At 42.8% G+C, this 21157-nt stretch overlaps 2 protein-coding genes across 3 annotated transcripts in view; one reads left to right on the top strand and one right to left on the bottom strand.

Annotated features, from left to right (window-relative positions):
• triob (trio Rho guanine nucleotide exchange factor b) overlaps positions 1-5889 on the bottom strand; it is a 147530-nt gene extending 141641 nt beyond the window's left edge. For both annotated transcript variants that reach the window (XM_080768879.1, XM_080768881.1), the window contains exon 1: positions 5774-5889. In XM_080768879.1, the coding sequence (XP_080625005.1) occupies positions 5774-5843 (70 nt within the window). In that variant the 5' untranslated portion in view covers positions 5844-5889. The remainder of the gene's footprint in view (positions 1-5773) is intronic.
• A 5927-nt stretch (positions 5890-11816) lies between these two features.
• dnah5 (dynein, axonemal, heavy chain 5) overlaps positions 11817-21157 on the top strand; it is a gene marked incomplete at its 5' end in the record, with an annotated part of 130147 nt that continues 120806 nt past the window's right edge. The window contains one exon of the mRNA XM_080768878.1: positions 11817-11906. Within this exon, the coding sequence (XP_080625004.1) occupies positions 11817-11906 (90 nt within the window). The remainder of the gene's footprint in view (positions 11907-21157) is intronic.

Genomic DNA, 21157 nt, shown 5'->3' with positions numbered 1-21157 from the left:
ATTCAACAGTGCGTGCAGCGCCAATATGGGCTTATATTCTGTAACTCTGACCAACTGGCAATTACTGTAGGCCGTCCATGGATATAGCAGTAAGGTTTCGTCCTCATAGAGTAGGGTGCATTATGCAGGGTGCACTCCACCCAAGCCTCAGCTCTGTAATTTGAAGGGCTGCTTGTTGCTCTATGTCATGTTCTCTCTCTCTCTCCCTCTGACTAGCTTCATTTGTCTCTTGCTGTTCTTCACTCTTCCTTCGACTCTCAGACATATCGGTGGAATCAGCAGTGCGACTCTAACATATAAATGGCAACAATGAAACACATAGATGTATAACAAATATGGTTAGAAATGTATTTCTCCTGGGGCACGGTGGCACAGTCTGTACTCTGTAGCGCTGTCACGGTCACCTCACAGGTCCTGGGTTTGATTCCCGCTGTAGGCCTGTGTTTTCTCCTCTGCGTCATCAGTACCCATACCATAGGTGCAGTTGGCAAAAGGGCCTTTCCGTTTGGAGTTCGCATTTTCTCCCTGTGTTCCTTCCACGCTCTACGTCCAACCGGGGAATCCCCGGTCTTGCTGTTCTTCACTCTTCCTTCGTTAATGTGTCTCGATCATCTCCACATTCCATACATCATAGGTGTCCTTACAAAAGGTGGGGATCGGGTGTTACAGTATGTGCTGTTTCAGTCCTCTCCTCCTTCATGTGATTATGTAAGACTTGTGTTTCTGCTTGGGTAGCCTAGATAATGTTAGGTCATAATGCTTGGGTAAGTATTACCGTGTTAGCCGATAATACAGCATCCTCCACCCTGTGACTGTGCTCCCAGTCCTGCCTACATGAGCACAGGCTACTGGGTTCCCTTTGAGCTCAAAGACCTGCTGTGCTGTCAATACTAAAACTGCTGCAACGCAACGCAACGCTTCATTGATCAGTCAGGTCGTTCAATATGATTTAAATTAATATACGTAACACATTTCTGACCCATTTCTTCCATAGTAAAATAAATTTGTATTTTCACATTATTTTGCATTCACTCTAAATGGATCTTGAACATTCATGCTAACGCACGTGCAGCATTGCACTCTGTAACCCTTCTATTCCTCTTAAGACAGAACCACAATATGAATGGGCACAGTAATTTAATAACTTACATTTCTGCCCATCAGTTATTCTCCTGCTAGAAAAACACAATTATTTAATATCGCAGACTACCAAAACACCCATAAACGTATATAGGAGCTTGAGGCGCCTGTCTGCGATATTGGAGACCGGACAGGAATAGACGCCACTTTCACATAGTAAACACTAGATCTTTGTAGGAAACCAATGCCCGGCTAAGCCACGGGTGGTATGACTGATGACCAGTATCTTATGACCGATGCTCTTATGAATGAACGGGCCGTGGCTCACATATGCAGACAGGTTGTCTTCACAGTTATTTAATACTATATGCTGTCAAAGGTACTCTTGCTTTTACATCAATCACGTTTCACAGCACAGTCCTTTCTGGTATAGGTAGCACTGCCCCACAAAATAGCACTGTATGCATTGTAATGGGCTGCATGAAAAGTTCAAGCTGTCCATGAATTGTTTATTATGGCTATTTTTAGTTAAGACTATGTTTCCATGTCCATGCGCATGTTTGATATAAACATGTAATGCATTTAAAGATAGGCAAATTAATTAATAAGTAATTGTATTTTATTCCAGGGTGAAATGTGATTGTGGTAAGCTATGAATAGAAGGAAACAGCGCCAGCTTATTATACGATGTAGGAGTATAAAATGCTGCTCAGAAATGTTTAATCTATTCACTTTCAAAGGCAAAAAGACTACCTAAAAGAAACAGTAACACTCATCATGGTCACTTCCAATTTTACACAAGTAACACACCACATCTTGGTGGAATAATGCATAGAAAATAATTCTGTCAAATAACTTATTAAGTAATTTGCTGCGAGAGTGAGGTCTAGCCAACACCAATCTGCATGTGATTATGTCATGCATCCTTTGTTTTTATAAAGTTCTGACTGAATACTGTAGACCTGTCTTGATGCTGAGCTGGTATTACCTATTGTACCTATTGTAATTAGTACAGCTTGAGACTATGAATTGAGGTTCAACCTATCTATGTATATGGTTTGTACCAATAACAGAAATGCTCGGCCACTATCTTCTGTCTGATATACAATACTCATACTGTATGAATTCAAGCAATACATTTCTGGCTGATCCAGAATTCCCCAATAATATACTGCCCCTTTCATCATGTCCCATTAAAGATTCTCCCAGTATCGTGGTATCATGCTGTGTATGGGCTCTCAGTAGCAGTCAGCAGGATGCCATTGAGCTACTGTATGACTGAGGCCTCACTCAGGAAAAGAGTGAGAAGTAAAACATGCTCAAACTTTGAATGATGTTGGAATGTGTTTCAGGCGGCTTATTTCCCATATGTGAGTCCAAGTTACCAAGAATGCTTATGAATGCATCTCAATTTCACGTGGTACAATTTCTGGATGATAATTTCCGGATCGGGCCTTTAAGCCACAGCATGAGCAACCAGGGAGTGTGACTCAGTGGACGAACTGTGCTCCACAGCAACAGTGTGGGATGCAAAGATGGAGTGCCATCTGTTCCCATCAGTGGTCCTCCTGAGATTAATCATGAAGAGAGGAGAAGCATTTTCAGGAGATCATTTGGATAGACTGCCTTGTCATTGTTATGGGTCCAAGTTTTGCACGAATCTGAATGATATTTTATTAACTAGTGTGTGCAGTTCCTTTCTTTTTTTTCTATGGACTTGAGGGGTGGAGCCTTATGACCTTGATCTCAGCTTAAACCACCCCTGCTGTAATCTTCATTACCCACTTGTGTGATTGAGCCTGGATCTATTTAAACAAGTCACAATTTCGGTTACTCAGCCAGGTGTTCATTCATTAATCTTTCGATTAACCAAAAAGCCCCCCATGACAGCCACCTCGTTACACAGTTAGTCGATGCATCCAAAAAGTCATCCAGGCAGCAACTCAGTCTGTCGGTCGGTTCATTAGCTGGTCAGAATTTAGACAGAATGGCAATCTGTCAGCCACCCATCCTCACAGCCACCCATCAGCCACCCATCAGCCACCCAACCATCCAATCTGTCATTTGGAGTATTTTACCACAGGTTGTTTTGGTCTCTGAACTTCAGTGACTAATTAGGGCACTACAGTGCACACACCCACGCATGCATGCATGCACGCACACACGCATGCATGCACGCACGCAGGCCCTCCTAACGGTTTGGAAGCAACATAGCTGGGCAGCTGTGAGCGAAGACTTCAACACTTGACAAACCAGGGGTTAAAGAGAGAGAGGTGCCCGCTTTTACAACTCCTACACAGTAAAATCCTGTTAATATAAGACACTGAGACACTCTGTTAGAGTTGCAAATGGATCAAATGAGTGTGTATAAAGAGCAAGTAACTGGATGACTGGATGGAATGAATGGATAAGCGAATGAATGGAAAAATAGATATGTATGTCTTGAATTATAATGAAATGGATGAGATAAGAAATTCCTGTTATGTCGCACTTGCTCCTGACTAGCTACTAGCTACTAGAGCGGAAGGATTGATGGCAAGCAAACAAGACCCCAGGACTCTTTTGTGTTATCCTTTTAGCCTAAATGTCTGTGCTGTTTACATTTCTGACTAATAAAGTATTCAATCAATCAAATGGCTGTTAAGAAAAGTAATGCAGGCTATGTTTGGACTGATGGATGGCATGGATGGAATTAGGCTCAATTGAAATTATGTATAATGTTTATAAATATTTACTCACATCAGAAATATTTGGAATATCTGAATTGTTTCCCTTGTTATTACTTTCTATATTCCCTTTCCTGAAAACAGTGAATGATGGTAGCTTGTAGGAAAATGTTTTACCCATGTTTCTTTACACCTGTAAAACTGTGATACTGTGACAATAGTGGGATTTGATGAAATTATTTCAAAAAATACGTTCAAACTTTGAACACGAGCAGAATTGGAGGATTACCATAGTTACTTAATTAACATGGTGAATTGATACTGCCAGATTAATAACAATACAATGCTTACAATAAGTACCACTTCATGAATTGATCGGCCTGTCTGCATATCAATTCCAAGTTCTATGTAGTCAACACTAGCCCATCAGCTATATGTGCTAGAAAACAGCATTTTCTCTTATTGTTTTTTCTTCATATCTTAAAAATGTTTCCTGCAGTCTAACCTATTTCTGTCTTCACCATGAATACTGTATGAGCTGCGTTTGCCGCTATATAAACATTCAAGAAATCCAACTTCACTTACGTGTGCCAACTTTCCAGCCTGATATAACACAGCTATAGGAAAATAAACTGGCACACACCCAACCACCCATCACGCAGACTGTAGCATTTAAATACAATCCATTTTGACAACATTCCTAACCGTCTGAGAGCAGAGGTAATTTCTGCAGTCAAATGTGTGATTTTTGTATAATTAAACATGTATTAAGTGTGTGTTGTGTGTGTGTGTGTGTGTGTGTGTGTGTGTGTGTGTGTGTGTGTGTGTGTGTGTGTGTGTGTGTGCACGCGCGCGTGTATGTTCCTCCACATGTGGTCATCAGTGCAGACTGTGAGTAGCAGACCCTGAGGCACCAGGTGTCAAAAGACAAACAGCTGAGGGACAGCTGCCTGCGTCTTCTGGTCTACCCTGGTGGTGTGCATCAGAGTGGTGGTCCCACACCACACAGAGTGCTCAACTGTGTCTTAAGCTGTCCATGTAGGCCACTTATGACCTGATATAATGTGCATCAGATTAGGCGAAGCTAAAGCATGCTTGCCGACTCTTAACCTATTTAAATGAATTCGTTTTTGTTCAACTTTGGCTAGGAAATTAGCCTATGAAGTTCCACAGTTTAGGCTAGCTAGACCAACAATGAGCTACAATAGTTATTATCACTACTTAAAGCAACACTTATCTTCATCTTTAATTTGCTATCCATTTCATTTGCCATCCATCGGAGCTGGATATTAGTTGGACATGTCAGATTCTGGAGTGGTGACTAATAGGCTACCTTGTGTTTATGTTTGGTGACGTTTATGGTAAGTGTAATGGTAAGAGAATGGCCAGTTTTGTTATGGTGATGTGATGTCTATGGTGCCATCATATTATGCTAGAAAGGCATGTGCTGATGACCTGGCCTCTATCTGTGAGCATCCGATATGAACCTACACATACAATATACTGGATATGTTTTAATCTCCAATCGATTCAGTTTAAAGGAACAAAGTGTTCGGTTTGCAGGTCCAGCTGGGTTCGTGACGGATACATTGAGAAGATACGTAGCCTATAGTACGCATTGGGGAGACTTTAACATTACGCCATGGCAATCCAAATGTGTCATTGTCAAAACGACATCGGGGACGTATTATTTGGACGGTTGTCACAGACCCTGCATGCGAAATGACCAGTATCAGCAGACAGACGGACTCAAATACGAACCAAACGTCCAAACCAAACCCATTTGCGACTCCGAGTGTACAGATGGAACCAAATGGAGTGGACCGTTATTTGGTTCCATTCGTACACTCTCGGTGCTAAATGATTTCACTCAGGATTTTACAGTGCAGTGTGGTGTGTCGGGAGGCAGCCAGTGAGGCACCTATGCTATGCATAATGCATCCACAATCCACATCCGTGGATGATCATTGTAACAATAATGTGGCAGCTGACAACAAACATCGATGGTTTCATTGTGACTTTCTTACCGGATTTGAAAAACGCCGCTATGTCTGCGGCGTCCTTCGCAGCCTCATCCAGCCCCTCTCCTGCGCTCATCGCTGCGATCACAGTAAATATATCCACTGAGAAAAAGAAATCCACAAAGGTTTTGTTGTGTCAGTAAATGGGAAAGGCAACGTCTTTCATTGAAGCGGTCCGGGTCTAGTCTCTACGGTGTTATCATCATCACAGCACGGATGCAATACGTCGTTCTCCCCTCAATAAACGAGAAACCTCCATTTTGGCCCCGACGAGGAAAATTCTTACGACCGATCGGCGGCGCTCCCGAGTGGGGACGTGAGGGGAGTGATGGCGAGGGAAGGCGGAGGTACTGAAGAGGAGGAGGAGGAGGAGGAGAAGGAGGGCTATTCCTTTTCAAAGGGAGGTGGTGGTGGGGGTGTGTGAGGGGGATATCCTGGGATTCCGTTTTGGGTTTGGTGCATTGTGCGACACAGCCCCTCAACGTCACCGCGATGCTGATGTGATGCGAGCAGCCCACACTACATCTGTATGAAAATAAATAAATTGTGATAACGTGTTTTGAATTTCAGAAGGCAATTAAAAGTTTGGTCGATAGGCAGACTAGACAGCTATTTATCATACTAAATGTATGCTGGTATAACGACGATTGTCATGAAGTCATTTTCCCTACAATCAATTCATCCTCAGCATGTGCAGTTAATTCCTTTGTTGTGATGCACTGCTGCCATCTGTGGGTTGATTTGATGTCTTCCTTTATTGCCGTACGTGTGCGTGAGTGAGTGAGAGTGAGTGTGAGAGAGAGAGAGAGGGGGGGGGGGGAGATTGAAATGTATGACCAGACCAACACCACGCACACTGCAGCACCAAAACCACATCATGTGGGTCGGGCATGTGATCCATATGCCAGCCCACCTTCTACACTGACAGATACTCTATGGCCAGCTTCCAGATGGTCAATGTACTGGGGGCCCAGAAAACACGGTACAAGACCACCCTCCATCAAACCACCAGAGTCCCTGCTACAAGGGATTCAGGGAATCACTTGTCTTCAGGACAAGTTCACAGAGAGGAGAGTACAGAGGCGTGCATGATGCACCAACGTGCCACCACCGACCACCACTGCTGCCTTCCCCTGCCCCTCCTGTGACAAAATCTGTGGATCACGCATCTGTGCTTGATCCACAGATGTGTCTGTGCATAACCACCTGCATAGCCACCTGGCTATGCACAGGCGACAGACACAACCCCAACTAGATAAAGTGCCCCTCGGGGCACAGGTCTCCACCAGGGCAGGTCAGGTTGTGGCCTCCTGGTGGTGCCAATGTGAAAAGGGTGCCATTTCTTCTTGCCTTGGATGGCAGTTGGATGATTTGAGGCATTTTGTTCCAAAAATGTGTTTAGCAAAAATCTATAACAGGCCAATATGAAAAGGGTGGGATATATTCCTCAGCCTAGTAGGCAAGTCTGAAAGATTTAACGTAAATTGCACGCTGCGTTCATGATTTGAGGCTTTTTGTTCAAAACGGGCCAATCCTGCAAACTTTGAAAGCCAATGTTAGACAATTAGGATGGAATATGAAATATCGGACAGATCCGGCTTGAACACATGACTATAGAGATAGTGTGTAACGATTTGCGGGAGCTTTGAACAGAATCTTGTGTGTGCAAAACTTGGCATCGCCCGGGTTAACGGTGCCAGAGATTAGCTACGGACGGATGCACAGACGCACACACGTGCGCCTTCGACCTGGTGGAGACAATAATCAACTCATGAATTCTATTTGGAGCAACGTGTCGCAGTGCGAACTTGTAGATCAGCTATGTTTGCTATTTTTGCCCAAAAGTGCCCTCTTACAGGATTTCAGCCCCTGCCTCTAACGCTCTCTGCACGTCCCTGCTTGTGACTTCAACTTGTTCCTGTTTGCAGATGACTCAGCACTTACTGCTGGTCTCAGACAGGAACAAACTGCAGGTTGAAAAGGTACTCAGCTCTGAACTCTGTAGAATCTGCACATAGCCCACTGATAACAAACTATCAGTACACCTAGGAAAAATTACCTACCTAGGTTCCATCGTGGAGGCAAATCTTTCCTGTGATAAAATGGCCACCAATGTAATCAAAAAAGGTCAGCCAAAGAACAAGATTCCTGTACAGGATCTCCTCACTGGTCAACAAAAACACCTTGAAGACAGGAGCCCTCGTACAAGGCCCTTAAAACAAGGCTCCAGACTTCCCAAAACAAACTGGTCATGCTACTACTTGGGCTTACTCCCAGAACCCACCTCACCCCTGCCCATTTTGATAGGCTGGAATGGCTTAGGGTTGACGACAGAGTACAGCAACTTGCAATGGGCCTGGTCTACAAGATTCGCTATACCAACAAGATACCCATGTACAGGTACCTGTCAAAATACTTCCTTAATAGAAACAAGTCCACAATCACAACACCAGAGGGAGTTAAACAAACCCTGTGCATTAAGAACGTATATGTGTTTCCCTTTTTGAGTGGTGCAACCACTCCAAGGAACAGCAATGTCCGTGTTCACCTATGTGTTCACCTATGTGACGTTAACCTACCTATGTGACTATGAGCACCAGTATATTTCGGTTTAAAGATTAATTATTATTATTACATTTATTATTATTTATTTATGTTTAACTTTGGACAGATACAGACTTCTAAGTTAATTGTTAAACAGGCAGTCAGGCAAGTAACTTATACAATTGATTTTGAAGCTTCCAATTCATTAAGTCTTACATGTATTTTTGAATACTTATCTGAGGGATAGTATTGGAGACATTGAGCTTCAAAACAGTCATCTTTTTTATAATAGATATTCTTTTGGGGCTTTTTGTCTTTATTTACTTTGTGGCAACAGAAGAAGATATCACTGCTTTCTGTTGCTGGCAGGATACTGACCACGCTGATGATGCATAGGCTCATCAACACCACAGAGGCAAAGCTACCTCAGTCACAGTGCGGGTTTAGGAAGGAGTAAAGTCAACATGATATTTACAACCGGGAGAAGTGCTGGCAGCGGGAACATCACCAAGACCTCCTCATGGCCTTTATTACCCTCTCCAAGGCCTTTGACACAATGAAATGAACAGGGAGCTGTGGAGTGTGCTCACCAAGTTTGGCTGCCCAGCCAAGTTTCTCAGCATCCTCCACCAGTTCCACGATGGGATGATGGCCCATTGGCCCGGCCATGTGACCATTGGAGTCTGCATCTTTCCCTGTATTATGCACAGAAGTAAGACAAGGAATATGACCCCCCAGTCAAAAAACACTTTGTTTGAAATAGACACTCATGCTTTCTAAGGATTAATACAAAATGAATATCAACATCTTAAAACCAAAATGTTGAATTGTGGGTTTGAGCCATAGACTGTAAAAAAAATTGGACAAAGCGTTCGCCGGGTCTGATATGGACGTAAAATGAAGCCAGTCAGTCCTTGAATTGTAAATCGCCATCTTTCTAGATCCGTTTGGGCCCAGCTGGCCATTGGCTGGCCCAGACAACGAGGCGGGACTTCCCCCCTTCTTCTTCGTTGGCTTTTATTTTGACTCGAACGGGGGGTGGCTCCCGATCATAGACTGTAACGGTAGCCACGCCCCTCAGAACATACGCGACTTTATGGTCATTTTTGTAATAAATGGGACCATAATTTTCCAAAAAGAATATTATGACATGAGAAATGAGACACCTGTCAGTGGGGAGTGTTGGCTGATGAATGAATATCAACATCCTAATACATCCTAATACTGAGGGGTCAAATTAGTTCCTGCTGTCAAAACATCTTAAAACCAAAATGTTGAATTGTGTGTTTGAGCTTACATGCCCTTTTGATGTAAATCAAAGGGGGGGTAACTACCTGTCAGTGGGGAGTGTTGGCTGGGAGGAGGAGTAGGACTAAGGCCCTATACGGGGGGGGGGGGGGGGGGGCATTGTGGGCCTCTGGAGTGAGTTTGAAATATAGTGGCCCTCTCCATCATCAAAGTTTCCAATGAAATTTGGAATTATTTGCCTTATATTGGTTGATAATGGTACCCCAACTTTCAGCAGCTGTCACAAAGTTTCCCAAGGGAGTTGGGTTGGAACACATTATTCTGTGATAGTAGACACCTTTATGAACACATCTGTGAAGAAAGCTAGTGGTAAGCATTTATTTTGCAGATTTGCCACAACTAAGCTAACTTTACCTAACTACCTGTGCTCTTCAATGTCTTCTTCCCTTGTGTTACCCATTTTATCCATAAGGAGCCCCAGTCTGTAATCACCCAGCACCAACTGCGCTGACTCGGACATCTGATGCGGATCCTCAAGACCGACTGCCCTGCAGAGTACTGTAGTATTAGTCAGTTACACCATGGTCAGTGCCTGGCAGGTGGCCCCAAGAAGCGGTATAAGGACCAGGTGAATAACTCATTGAGGATGTGTATAAGATCAGGCCTGAGGACCTTGAGACTCACTGATGCTGCTGACTGTGACTCGTGGTAGCACGCAGCGCTGCCTAGAGGGAACTCACAGGCCAGAAGACAGCAACAGAGACAGTCTGATTCTCTCACTCACTCACTCACTCTCACTCACTCACTCACTCGCACACTCTCTCTCCCCCCCCCCCCCCCCCCCTGGGGAAGGGGAGCACTTGATTGCCTTGCAAACCCATGCCGTGCGGGCGTCTAAGCACCGCCCGGCTCATATAACTGAATGTGTGGCTCCAGGCGGCCCCGTAAAGACATCAACCGCTATTCTCCCGTAGCCTACTAGCAGCAAAACAAGGAAGTGATGTGGCTCACTCTGGTGGCGCAAAGCGTGGGTACTTTTGTGAATTTAATAGTTTTATTAGGTTAATATTGCTATGTTTGTAACCGTTTTAGAAAAGCAATAAGCCACTCGCGGCCCCAGCTTACCGGGTATTTTACAATGGCTGGGAGGGTAGACGCCCCCAGCCATTGTAAAATACCCGTAACCTCGTGGCTTTAATCACCATAAAGGAGGTGAAAGGGGGGGGGGACATATACTGTAAGTGAGGGGAAATACACACACACAAATACAGGAACGACGAGAACTAAGGTGCGTTCCGTTTATGAGGTTTATGCGGGGTAATATCAATATATCATGATTCAGAATCACACCCGTCTTTAATTGTGTGCCCCCCTATGTGCTAATTGAGCGAAGTTGTATGCTGTGAATGCTGCCTGTAGAGAATGAATTGTCCGTGTGAATATCGTGGAAAAGTGGAGCTATTTCACTTAAATAAGATTAAGAATAACTTACATGTTTTCTGCCAGAACCTTCAATGGATGAGAAAAAGTCGCAGTTATTGGGTGAGTAGTTTTGCACGCAGAGCGCTACTACAAACATTTTAACATTTAATGCAATTCCTTGTTGTGACGCACTGCTGCCATCTATAGGTTGCTTCGAACGACTGCCTTCTCTCGGGCCGTGTGCGCGTGCGCGTTAGTGTGTGTGTGTATGTGTATTCGGGTAACTAAACGTCTACCCGTCACCGGGGCTACATTTACCCGAATACACACACACGCACTGTGACGCACACACACTATCCATATTACAGAAAATAAAATCAGTATCAGTTTGTTGTGCTGGTCATTCGAATATAGCACAACGATTTTGCTTATCAATTTAGCTTTTCTTTTGGACTACAATTGAATTCCTTTCCAAGTTCTGCTTTTAGCCTAAATGCCAGCAGGCAGCTCACATTGTGATGTCGTGTGGTTACAGCGGTTCACTGGTTGAGTTAACTCTCCCCCGCCCCCCCTAGCCCAAAAGTCATGGTTCGCGTTGCCTTGGAAACGGCTAACAACATTTATTGTTGGGGAAAGTTGTTTGTTTTCCCCTATCCTATAGTCATTATTAGCTGAGGCATAGGCTAGGTCACTGGATTTAGCCTGGACAGCACACCTACACTACAGAAGGATTTTCAGAGCTTTCAGAAACGCCAACTATTATTTAAAGGAAAAACACAGACACTAGTGCATGGTGATTAAAGAAAGAAAGTCTTCTGTGGTGGAATGTTTGATCATGTCTTTCAGCTCTCGGTCTGCGAAAGCCAGCTACAGAAACAGGAACATCCAGGCCACTGCCCCGGTCGAGTCAATCAAGGAGATGCAGGTTTGACTGTTTTCATTCGTGATGTTATAATTTTAGCAAATACTAATCGTTGTAACTTGTAATTAATTGTTGTCGTTTGTCTTGCACCAGTGCCTTCAGTTTCAGTAAGCTTACTGACACTTATACTGACTAGGCTACAACCTTATATAGTCCACTTTGTGTTGGTCATGCACTGAATGAATGCCATTGGAGCAACAATAAATTGATTTTGCAATGCATTCAGCAACGCTACATTAACAAGTACTTTCGGTTCCCTGCTGTAGGGCTTGCCTTGAATTATTATTGTATTTTGCCTCTCATGATGTGAGAGGCAAAAACCTGTTGACCAATTCGTGCTGCATATGAGCTTGTAGAAATAAAATGTGTGCAAATCTGTGAATATACATAGTAGTGGCTATTAGGCTATATTTATATATTTTTTTTAAGTTTAAATAATGACCACATAATTGATGTTAAAAAAAGGAAAAGTATAGGTCAATACAAATGGGTCAATACAAATACAAAAAGTCCAGGTCAATACAATTGTTTGGGGGGGGGGGGGGGGGGGGGGGTTTCCTTGAGAGCATTTTTGAAGGAGTCTAGGGAGTTGGTAGGGTGATCCACATATTAGTAGCATAGGAGTAAAATGTATTTAACCCCTTTGAGCCGAATCTGGGTTGAATGTGGTTTGTGGAACTCCCTCTGGTGTTGTGATGGTGGACTTCATTGACATTAATAAGAAAGTATTTTGACAGGGTATATCTTAGTGGTGTAGCGAATCTTGTAGACCAGGCAAGTTGCTGTAGGGCCTACTCTGTTGTCAACCCTAAGCCATTCCAGCCTATCAAAATGGGCAGGGGTGAGGTCAGGTGGGTTCTGGAGTAAGGCCAAGTGGTAGCCTGACCAGTTTGTTTTGGAATGTCTGGAGCCTTGTTTTAAGGAACCTTGTCCTTGATGTGCTGTGGTACCAATACCATGAGGTGCATGCGTATAGTCGAAGAAACCTTGTATGAGGGCTCCTGTTAGGGTCTTTTTGCTGACCAGTGAGGAGATCCTGTACAGGAATTCTGTAATTTGGTTGACCTTTTTTTAGACATTTTATTTTGCCTCCAGGATGGAACCTACAGTAGGTATAGGTAATATTGTCTTTTTTTGTGATAATATTGTCACCCACTTTAACTGAGAAGCCGTCGGCCTTGCTGAGATTACTATTTGATCCATAATGACTCTGATCCTTTCAGTAGCCTAGCCTAGGTCTGGGTTCCCCATGCAACTAATACAACTACCGGTATAATAGGAATTTGTTCATCTTGCTTGCCTTTATATTCAGTCACAGTGGTCAAAAATGTAGCTGATGTGGTATTAACTGAACTCCAGTAGATGGCAGTATTTCTATATTAATCACTAACCTAGTAGGCTTTCAAAACACGATGCTTGCTCACCATGCATCCAACCATCCATCTTCAACCGCTTATCTGTCTTGCTCACCACTTAGATGTATTTTATTGCACTTTAATGTCTGTTTTTATTAAGTAAATCAATGGCATTAGCAATGACATTAACAGCATAGCAATTTTGCTTAATTCAGACTAATCTGTTTAAGTGCAAATATAATTTAAGATAAGTATGAAGTATTACAATAAGCATTTAACATGGAATGAAAAGATTCTGTAGAATTGCAAAAAAAAAAAAGTATGTACCTTCTTCTGGGCAAGTACATTAACACAAAACAGTTGACCTGTAGCCAAAAACCAGTGATGTGATACCATTAAACCTTACAGGCTTGCAGTGCTATTATTGTACCACTCCTGCAGCATTGGAGTTGTTCCAAGGCAAGGTTGGACATTGTGGACTTGTAGAATATACAATGGTTTATTTATTTAGTGGTCTACATCCACCTTTGATAGCAGTAACCTAGGCTAGCCGTAACCAGTCTGAACCAGAAAATGTACCCATTATCTGTGGGCGGCCACATGCAGTCACCTTTTCATTCATACCAATGAAATTAAGAACAAACCAAACTGCTCAGAGGCATTACTTTAAAAATATAATATATATATAATATATAATATATATATAATATAAAATGACTTGTACTGCACCTTACAAGATGAGCCAATGAAAGATTAAATGAAAATAGAGCCTCAGCCCAGAGCTCTAAGTGATTAGAACCAACGATGGCAGAGCAGCACTCTAATGCAACTCAGCAATGCAAAATAATGAGCTAAAAGTGAACATTTAGTTACAACTAATAAAGACCCATTTAAGATAGACATAAGAGCAATCTAGGTGCCTTTCAGCATCACATAGTCCTTATATGAATCTCTCACATCACCAATAAATTAAGAGGAGAGTTTGACTGATACATGTTGGTGTGTAATGCACGGGAATGTGTGTGCATCAATGTGTGTACTGTGTACGTCGTGCATCGACGATGCGAGTAAATGTGTGTGCATGAGAGTGTGAGGTTGTGTAATGTGAGGGGTCATAATTAGGGAGAATGCCAAACCCCCTCATATTGTGCAATCACCCAAGCCTCACGTTCCATAAGTTGAAGTGCTCTGCTGTTTTCCCCTTGTTGTTATGCGAGCACCCCCCCCCCCCCCTCTCTCTCTCGTTCTCTCTCTAGTCTCCCCCCTCATCCATAATTCACAACAGGTCTCCTATTTCATGGCAGTTCTCCAACCAGACAGTTCACCATAGAAAATCAGTCATGGCACGGTGAAAAATGTATGACCTAGCTGCTTTCAAATGCAAACCTTTGCAATCATTTTCTGCTATCAAGCCATCTTGTAGACCCTCATGGGGCCAGCCATGTCTGATCATCTACAAGATGTTCCTGTAAAGTCTGATGGAATTTGATTTTAATTGGCAACGGGTGGCCTCCTTCTCTCTCTCTCTCTCGCGTGTGTGTGTGTGCGTGTGTGTGCGTGTGTGTGCGTGTGTGTGTGCGTGTGTGTGTGCGTGTGTGTGTGTGTGTGTGTGTGCATGTGCGACAATTTACAGTTTGTTGAATAGGTGGATACGTGTTACCAGATCATTGTTGTTGCTCCCTCTATTGTAGCTGTATTAGGCCGGTCCATAGCGTTAGAAGAACTCCTAAAACTATGGACCAGAGCTAACTGAAACTGTAACACTGTATACCTATCCTATCTACCTCCCCGGCTTCCTCTTCTGTCTATCAGTCACACTATTCTAATAGACTTGTAAGGTGATAGCATTACCTTCATAATTGCCTAGCGGACATGTGGTCATCCAACACCGTGATACGTAGTTTGCGGTTCCCATTTTGAGCATCAGCAATCTTATAATTTCAGGGTAGTAACGTTTCTGACGGGGTCGATGACGGCTTGTTGTCCTCTTTCTCAGCCAGTTGTCCTCTGTCTCAACTCTTCTTTTATACCGAGCAGGATTTCTTGAATCTCATGAATAGTAATGCCATTTAAGAGCCCAGAACAGCTTAAAAAGGATCTGCTTTGTTGAGGGGTGGCGACGATGCAACACTTTAAACCAGACTATCTAAACAAGGTAAGGTGAGCTAAGAGATCTGAAGTTACAGAGCAGAGGGCTTGCTCCACTGCTTGCCTCTCTCTGCATGACTTCTTCTTTATCGCTTGTGATTCAAAGTGTGATTCATCATTAATGTGACTGGAATTAAACAACGAAGGCCCAGATATGCAGCACCTTTTGAACAAAAGGTTTCATTTTGACCTAGACGTCAGTATTATACTGGCCTACAATGCAGACCAAGCCTTTTATTAAGTTTTCAAGACAGTAGGGTAAATGATTCTAACTACAGTGCTACTGCATAGATAGTTTTGCGTAGCCAGACAACTATTCCACAATCTCTGAATGCTATATTGAAAATTGTGGGAGGCTACGCAAGACTACTGCATAGATGATGACACTTTGTATTCCAGTCTCCAGGTGCTTGAAAAACTATATAGTATGTGTGTGTGTCACCACCAGACCTTTAAGTAAAAGTGACAATTAAATACCACAATGTAGAAATGAAATACTCTCTTCTATAAGTAAAATAGCTGCATTCAAAATTGAACTCGGCATCAAAATATAGTACTTAAAGTACCAGTGTAAAAGTACTAAAGTTTTTTCAAAATGTCTGATCTACAAGCTCACAACGCATCGTAGTGGGTGGTTTGTGAGTTTGTAGATCAGCTATTTTCGAATAGATAAAGGGATTAAGTGCTTTTTTGTAGTATAATCTAAATCTTCAAAGTAACTTTTAACTAATGTTTTCAATTTTTTTTAGTGGAATTAAAACATACAATACTTCTAAGAAGTACAATACCTCTGAGAAGTAGTGGAGTAGAAGTATAATGTATTGAGTTACTTTCCACCACTGGCTTCATGCAACAGTCATGCAACAGTCATCTAGTAGAGAGGACCAGGCTAAGATATGTATGCACTTCATTTAGGAGAGAATATCTCAACTGTTCTTGGCTAATATGACCGCCACAAACAACTTGGGAACTATGGCTAATTCTCTATCCGGGACGAAATACCTGAAAATAACCACACCCTATTTAAAATGGCCGCTAGTTGAAACACAACTTCTGTTGGAACTACAGATTTTCTGAGATGCTGAAAATGTTCAGAATACTCATCTTTGAATACTCAATAGACCATATGCACACGGCTTTTTACAAGTTAATGGCAGGGTGGAAACTAGCCACAATTTGCCAATGACCGCCCATACTGTACATCCAAACCGACATAGTCCAATCTAATTGTATTGAATTATGTATTAAACTCACCAACATTGCAGCTGTACGAAAAGCTTTCATTATCCTCTTTCTATCTGCAAAGTGTTTGTTTCATAAAAATCCATGTTATGAGCTACTTTATGTCAAGAAATTCCTTGCAGGTGATTTCTTTCTAAGTATTGGAGTTTGGAAGCGCTCATTGAATAATCACTCAACGGCCCTGCGTACCACCTGTTTTGAATTTACACATAATGCAGGAGGCAGTAGGATGCTGCGTTACTGAAAGGGAGCGCTTCCAAACTCGGACACTTAGAAAAAAATCACCTGCAAGCAAGGAATTTCTTGATATAAAGTGGCTCACAACATGTCTATGTTGGATTCTTATGAAACAAACACTTTGCAAAGAGCATCATTCAAGCTTTTTGTACAGCTGCAATGTTGGTGAGTTTGACATAATTGAATACAATTAGATTTTGTCGGTTTAGATGTATGGGCGGTCAATGGCAAATTGTGGCTAGTTTCCACCCTGCCATTAACTTGTGGAAAGATGACCGCCGTGTGAATATGGTCTATTGAGTATTCTGAACATTTTGAGCATCTCAGAAAATCTGTAGCTCCAACGGTTTAGAAGTTAGAGCCATGTTTCAACTAGCGGTCATTTTAAATAGGGTGTAGTCATTTTCAGGTATTTCGTCCCGGATAGCTAGCCATAGTTCCCAAGTTGTTCGCGGCGGTCATATTAGCCAAGAACAGTTGAGATATTCTCTCCTAAATTAAGTGCATACATATCTTAGCCAGATCCTAGAATTTGGGACCGTTCCTTTTTACCATTCTGCAAAACCCCTGAGGTACCCCAATCTGATAAGCCAGTCATTCTCACTCACTTGGCTTTTAAGGAATGAACCAGCTAGATCCCATAGATCCTCAGGGAGGGCCCTTTTAGTTTTAATTATTTTAGTATTATTGCAGTTAACTATGGAATCGAGCATTTCCCGTCAGTTAGTGTGTCGGGCACCATATATGGTGGCCCGGTCTTGTGACATCATGTTTCATGATAACTACTTTTTATATATGTGATGTATGCCATGATTTTTGTTATTGCTTAATGTAAATCGCTCTGGATTAAGCGTCTGCTAAATTGTAAATTGACATTCCATATGTTGATCCTTCCTCTTCGATGTCTCCCTTTTGACTTATACCTGTCCATTCAAATTTCAAACGGGCCTGCCCCAAAGTTATTAGTTCAGCAGCGTCCGGCAGCCGGCGAAAACTAGAGTTCTCAACAGGCCCGGAAATTAAGACCCGGCCTACCTGGGCCCTCATCAAACCCTGTACACGCAAGAAACTGTCCCCGTATCTCCATATACTGTATATGGAGCTGACCTGTTCTGACATTCCATATGTTGATCTGACCCCCCCGCCATGCCAAAGCGCCAGCGCTCGCCCAGCAGTCTGCCGTCAACGAGGCGGATGCATGCACACGACCTCGAGGTCGCTTCTCGACCTCAGGCGTCTTACTGGTAAATGAGATATGGGGTGGAAGACACGCAGCAAAGGTTATCAGGATCGGGACTCGAACCCGCAACACACTGTCAGGCTGGATTACCTGCCTATGTGCCCGGACCGCTAAGCCGGCCTGGGCCATACATATTACACTTGTGTGAGTTTAAAACAATGCAAGAAGTTAACCACCCGTCCAGCCCATCCTTTAGAGCTCTATACTAGTGTATTTTCCATTTTCTGTTATTGTGGGGAAAGCTGTCGCTGGAAATAGCGGAAGTGGTATGTGATGGGATTGACCTAGCTCTGGTCCATAGCTCTAATGCCTTCATTAGAGCTATGGAACTGTTCTCTTCCTACGCTCGCTCGTCTGTAGCGCAAATATAATTATTATTTTTACCTACTCACCAATACAAAGGCGGTTTGTGTAATTAGAAAGCCCTTAGTGGACGCACTCTGAGCCCTCCACCACATAAAATGCACTTTTTGGCCAGAAAGGGATTTCTTTTCTCTGGAAGGAAAATCTTGGCAATATCGGTAGGGCGCAGTGGAGTAAAAAAGTATTTTTATTTTCTGGTGGAAAAACAATCCCTTTCTGGCCCTTTCTAATTACACAAACCGCCTTTGTATTGGTGAGTAGGTAAAACGTTTTTTATATTTCCGCTACAGAGGAGAGGCTAGTCTGCATTTCATGCGAGGGCTAGAAGCAAAGAGTGGCAGAGCCTTAATGCAACAGCAGCAAAGGGCATTAGGGCTATGGACCAACGCTAGGATTGACCCAGCAGTACCATAGGTGTTTGAGTAAAGTTTAGTGCCCCCCTTTGGAATGGATGGAAGAGCATCTGCCTCTCTATTGAAGTAAATGGATGGACATGGAGAACCCCCCTTTGAGTTCCTGTGGAACATCTTATAATCTTATTTCCGTTATGTGATTGATTGATTGAAATATTTATTAACAGCAGAATTACAGTACATTTCAAGCACAAACTCAATACAAAGACTGTTAACTGTGAGTGGACGACCCAATTAAGCATTACACTTGTTTACAACAGGGTCCACCATGTTCAATTCATCAAAACATTTAGAGACGTACAAATAGACACTTCTATATGCTGATGATGATGAGGTGATGATGCTATTATGCTTTATAAGACTGGGTACCCCTAGGAGAGAGCATACGTAAAGCTATGGAACACAGGACCCTGGTAACACAGGACCGTTTGTTATGTTCCATTCCATTACAGTAAGTGCTACATACAGCTGGGGAACATAGATAGGACCTTGAGAAATTATAACCCGGTACAAAATAGCGTCATGGGAATATAGGGCCATAGAATCCTGGGAGAATTGGGGCAATCAATGCTTTCTTGACAGTCCGGTCAAGAAAACAAACATGCTCAGGTGCACACACACGCACGCGTGCGCACACATACACATACACATACACACACACACACACACTACAAAGCATTGTGTGCTATATCATGAGAACAAATGTTTTGTCTTCAATAAAATATTTGATTATTTCATATTTGATTATCATTCCTTGACCACTTAGAAACACGGTGGATAACACTGTGAGGACTAATTCTGCTTCTGTTTAAGCTGTTACTCTATCCTGGTCTGGGATTCTTGATCCCTGAGGTGTCTGTAACTCTGTATCATTTCTTTTGTCATTGTGTTTAAAGTCAGTTGGCTTTCAGTGGCTTACTGGCCACCGCTTACTGTTTGATTTGGACAATACCTCTTACTCTTGGGCACTTGTTTGTGTAGAACATATCAGTATATAGAGGGAAAAAGAGATAGAGATAAGTTGCTTGAACGAGACATATGAGTACTAGTTGTCATGTACCGATCATTCAGCACACAGCTCTGGAAGCGAACAGTTAAGAGGGTCATCTGGGTAAGTCAATGTCATACATTATTTTGTCATTGTTTGTCCTGTTGATGTTGTCATCATTAACCAATGTTTGATCGCTCTTTTTGCTCCTGTGCTGCCATAATGTCATATGTGCAATGTCAAGTCTGGGTGTGAATGCCAAACTTTATTTGCTTTCATATTGTGCTTTGAATTTAAATGGCCAATCAGCAAGCCTGAGAAACGTATCTGATCTACCATGCTGGCTTCACCTGTGTCTTTTGATTACATTTTACAGGGGTTGAATTAAAATGGATTAAATACTTTTATTCAGCATTCATATAGTTTTATATAGTTTTCTTTCACTCATCATTCATTTCCCTAATTACAAATCCATCATGGGATGAGCAGAACAACAATTTGCATACACTACACTACTAGTACATCATAAGGTGTCACAAAATCAATATTGCCCACTAACACACTGAACATGTTCATTTAACTATTACACACTTAACCACTATGGTTTGTACACTTTAGCTGTGGCTCTTGGCGTGCGTGCGACTAGTGATGTGTCTTGTGCACATGTCTGTCTTTCTGTATTGGCAATGCCCCTTTTGTGGCTCTGACTCTGCGTGGTCACATGAGAAACCACCTCTATGTTGTTTAGTTTAGTTGTATATGACTAGCTGTCATTTTGTATGAGACAAACACTCAATAGTGGCTTGTTGTGTGTTTCTGTCCTAAGACTTAGGTCTTAGGTGTTGTGTGTGACTTGGTTGTTTACTCAAGTTGAAAAGCTCACGCACGCACGCATTCACACACACACACACACACACACACACACACACACACACACACACACATATGCACACACATGCACACACACCAGAAGAGAGGTAGTGGGTGTGATATGGTTGGTCACCCCAGCAACTGTTAGCTTGGCAGGGTATCTATTAGTGTGCACGAGTGCTTGTGTGCAGTTGAGTTGTGCACGAGTGCTTGCATGCACGCACACACGCCTTTCTATCTCTCCCTATTGAGTACTGCAGGCTAGGTGGGTATGATGATTCATTACCAGGTCGCTCTCCTAACTGCCTCGTGCTGACACTCGCAGTGTGCATGTTAGTGCCCTCTGTCCAGACCTGTGGGTCAATAGCTGTGTTTGCTCTCTGTCCTGTCAGGGCTTG

This window comes from Protomyctophum bolini (assembly GCF_963924005.1).
Source record: "Protomyctophum bolini genome assembly, chromosome: 7".
Lineage (NCBI taxonomy): Eukaryota > Metazoa > Chordata > Actinopteri > Myctophiformes > Myctophidae > Protomyctophum > Protomyctophum bolini.
Note: the sequence above shows the minus strand (reverse complement) of the source record. Positions and strands in the feature narration are given on the sequence as shown.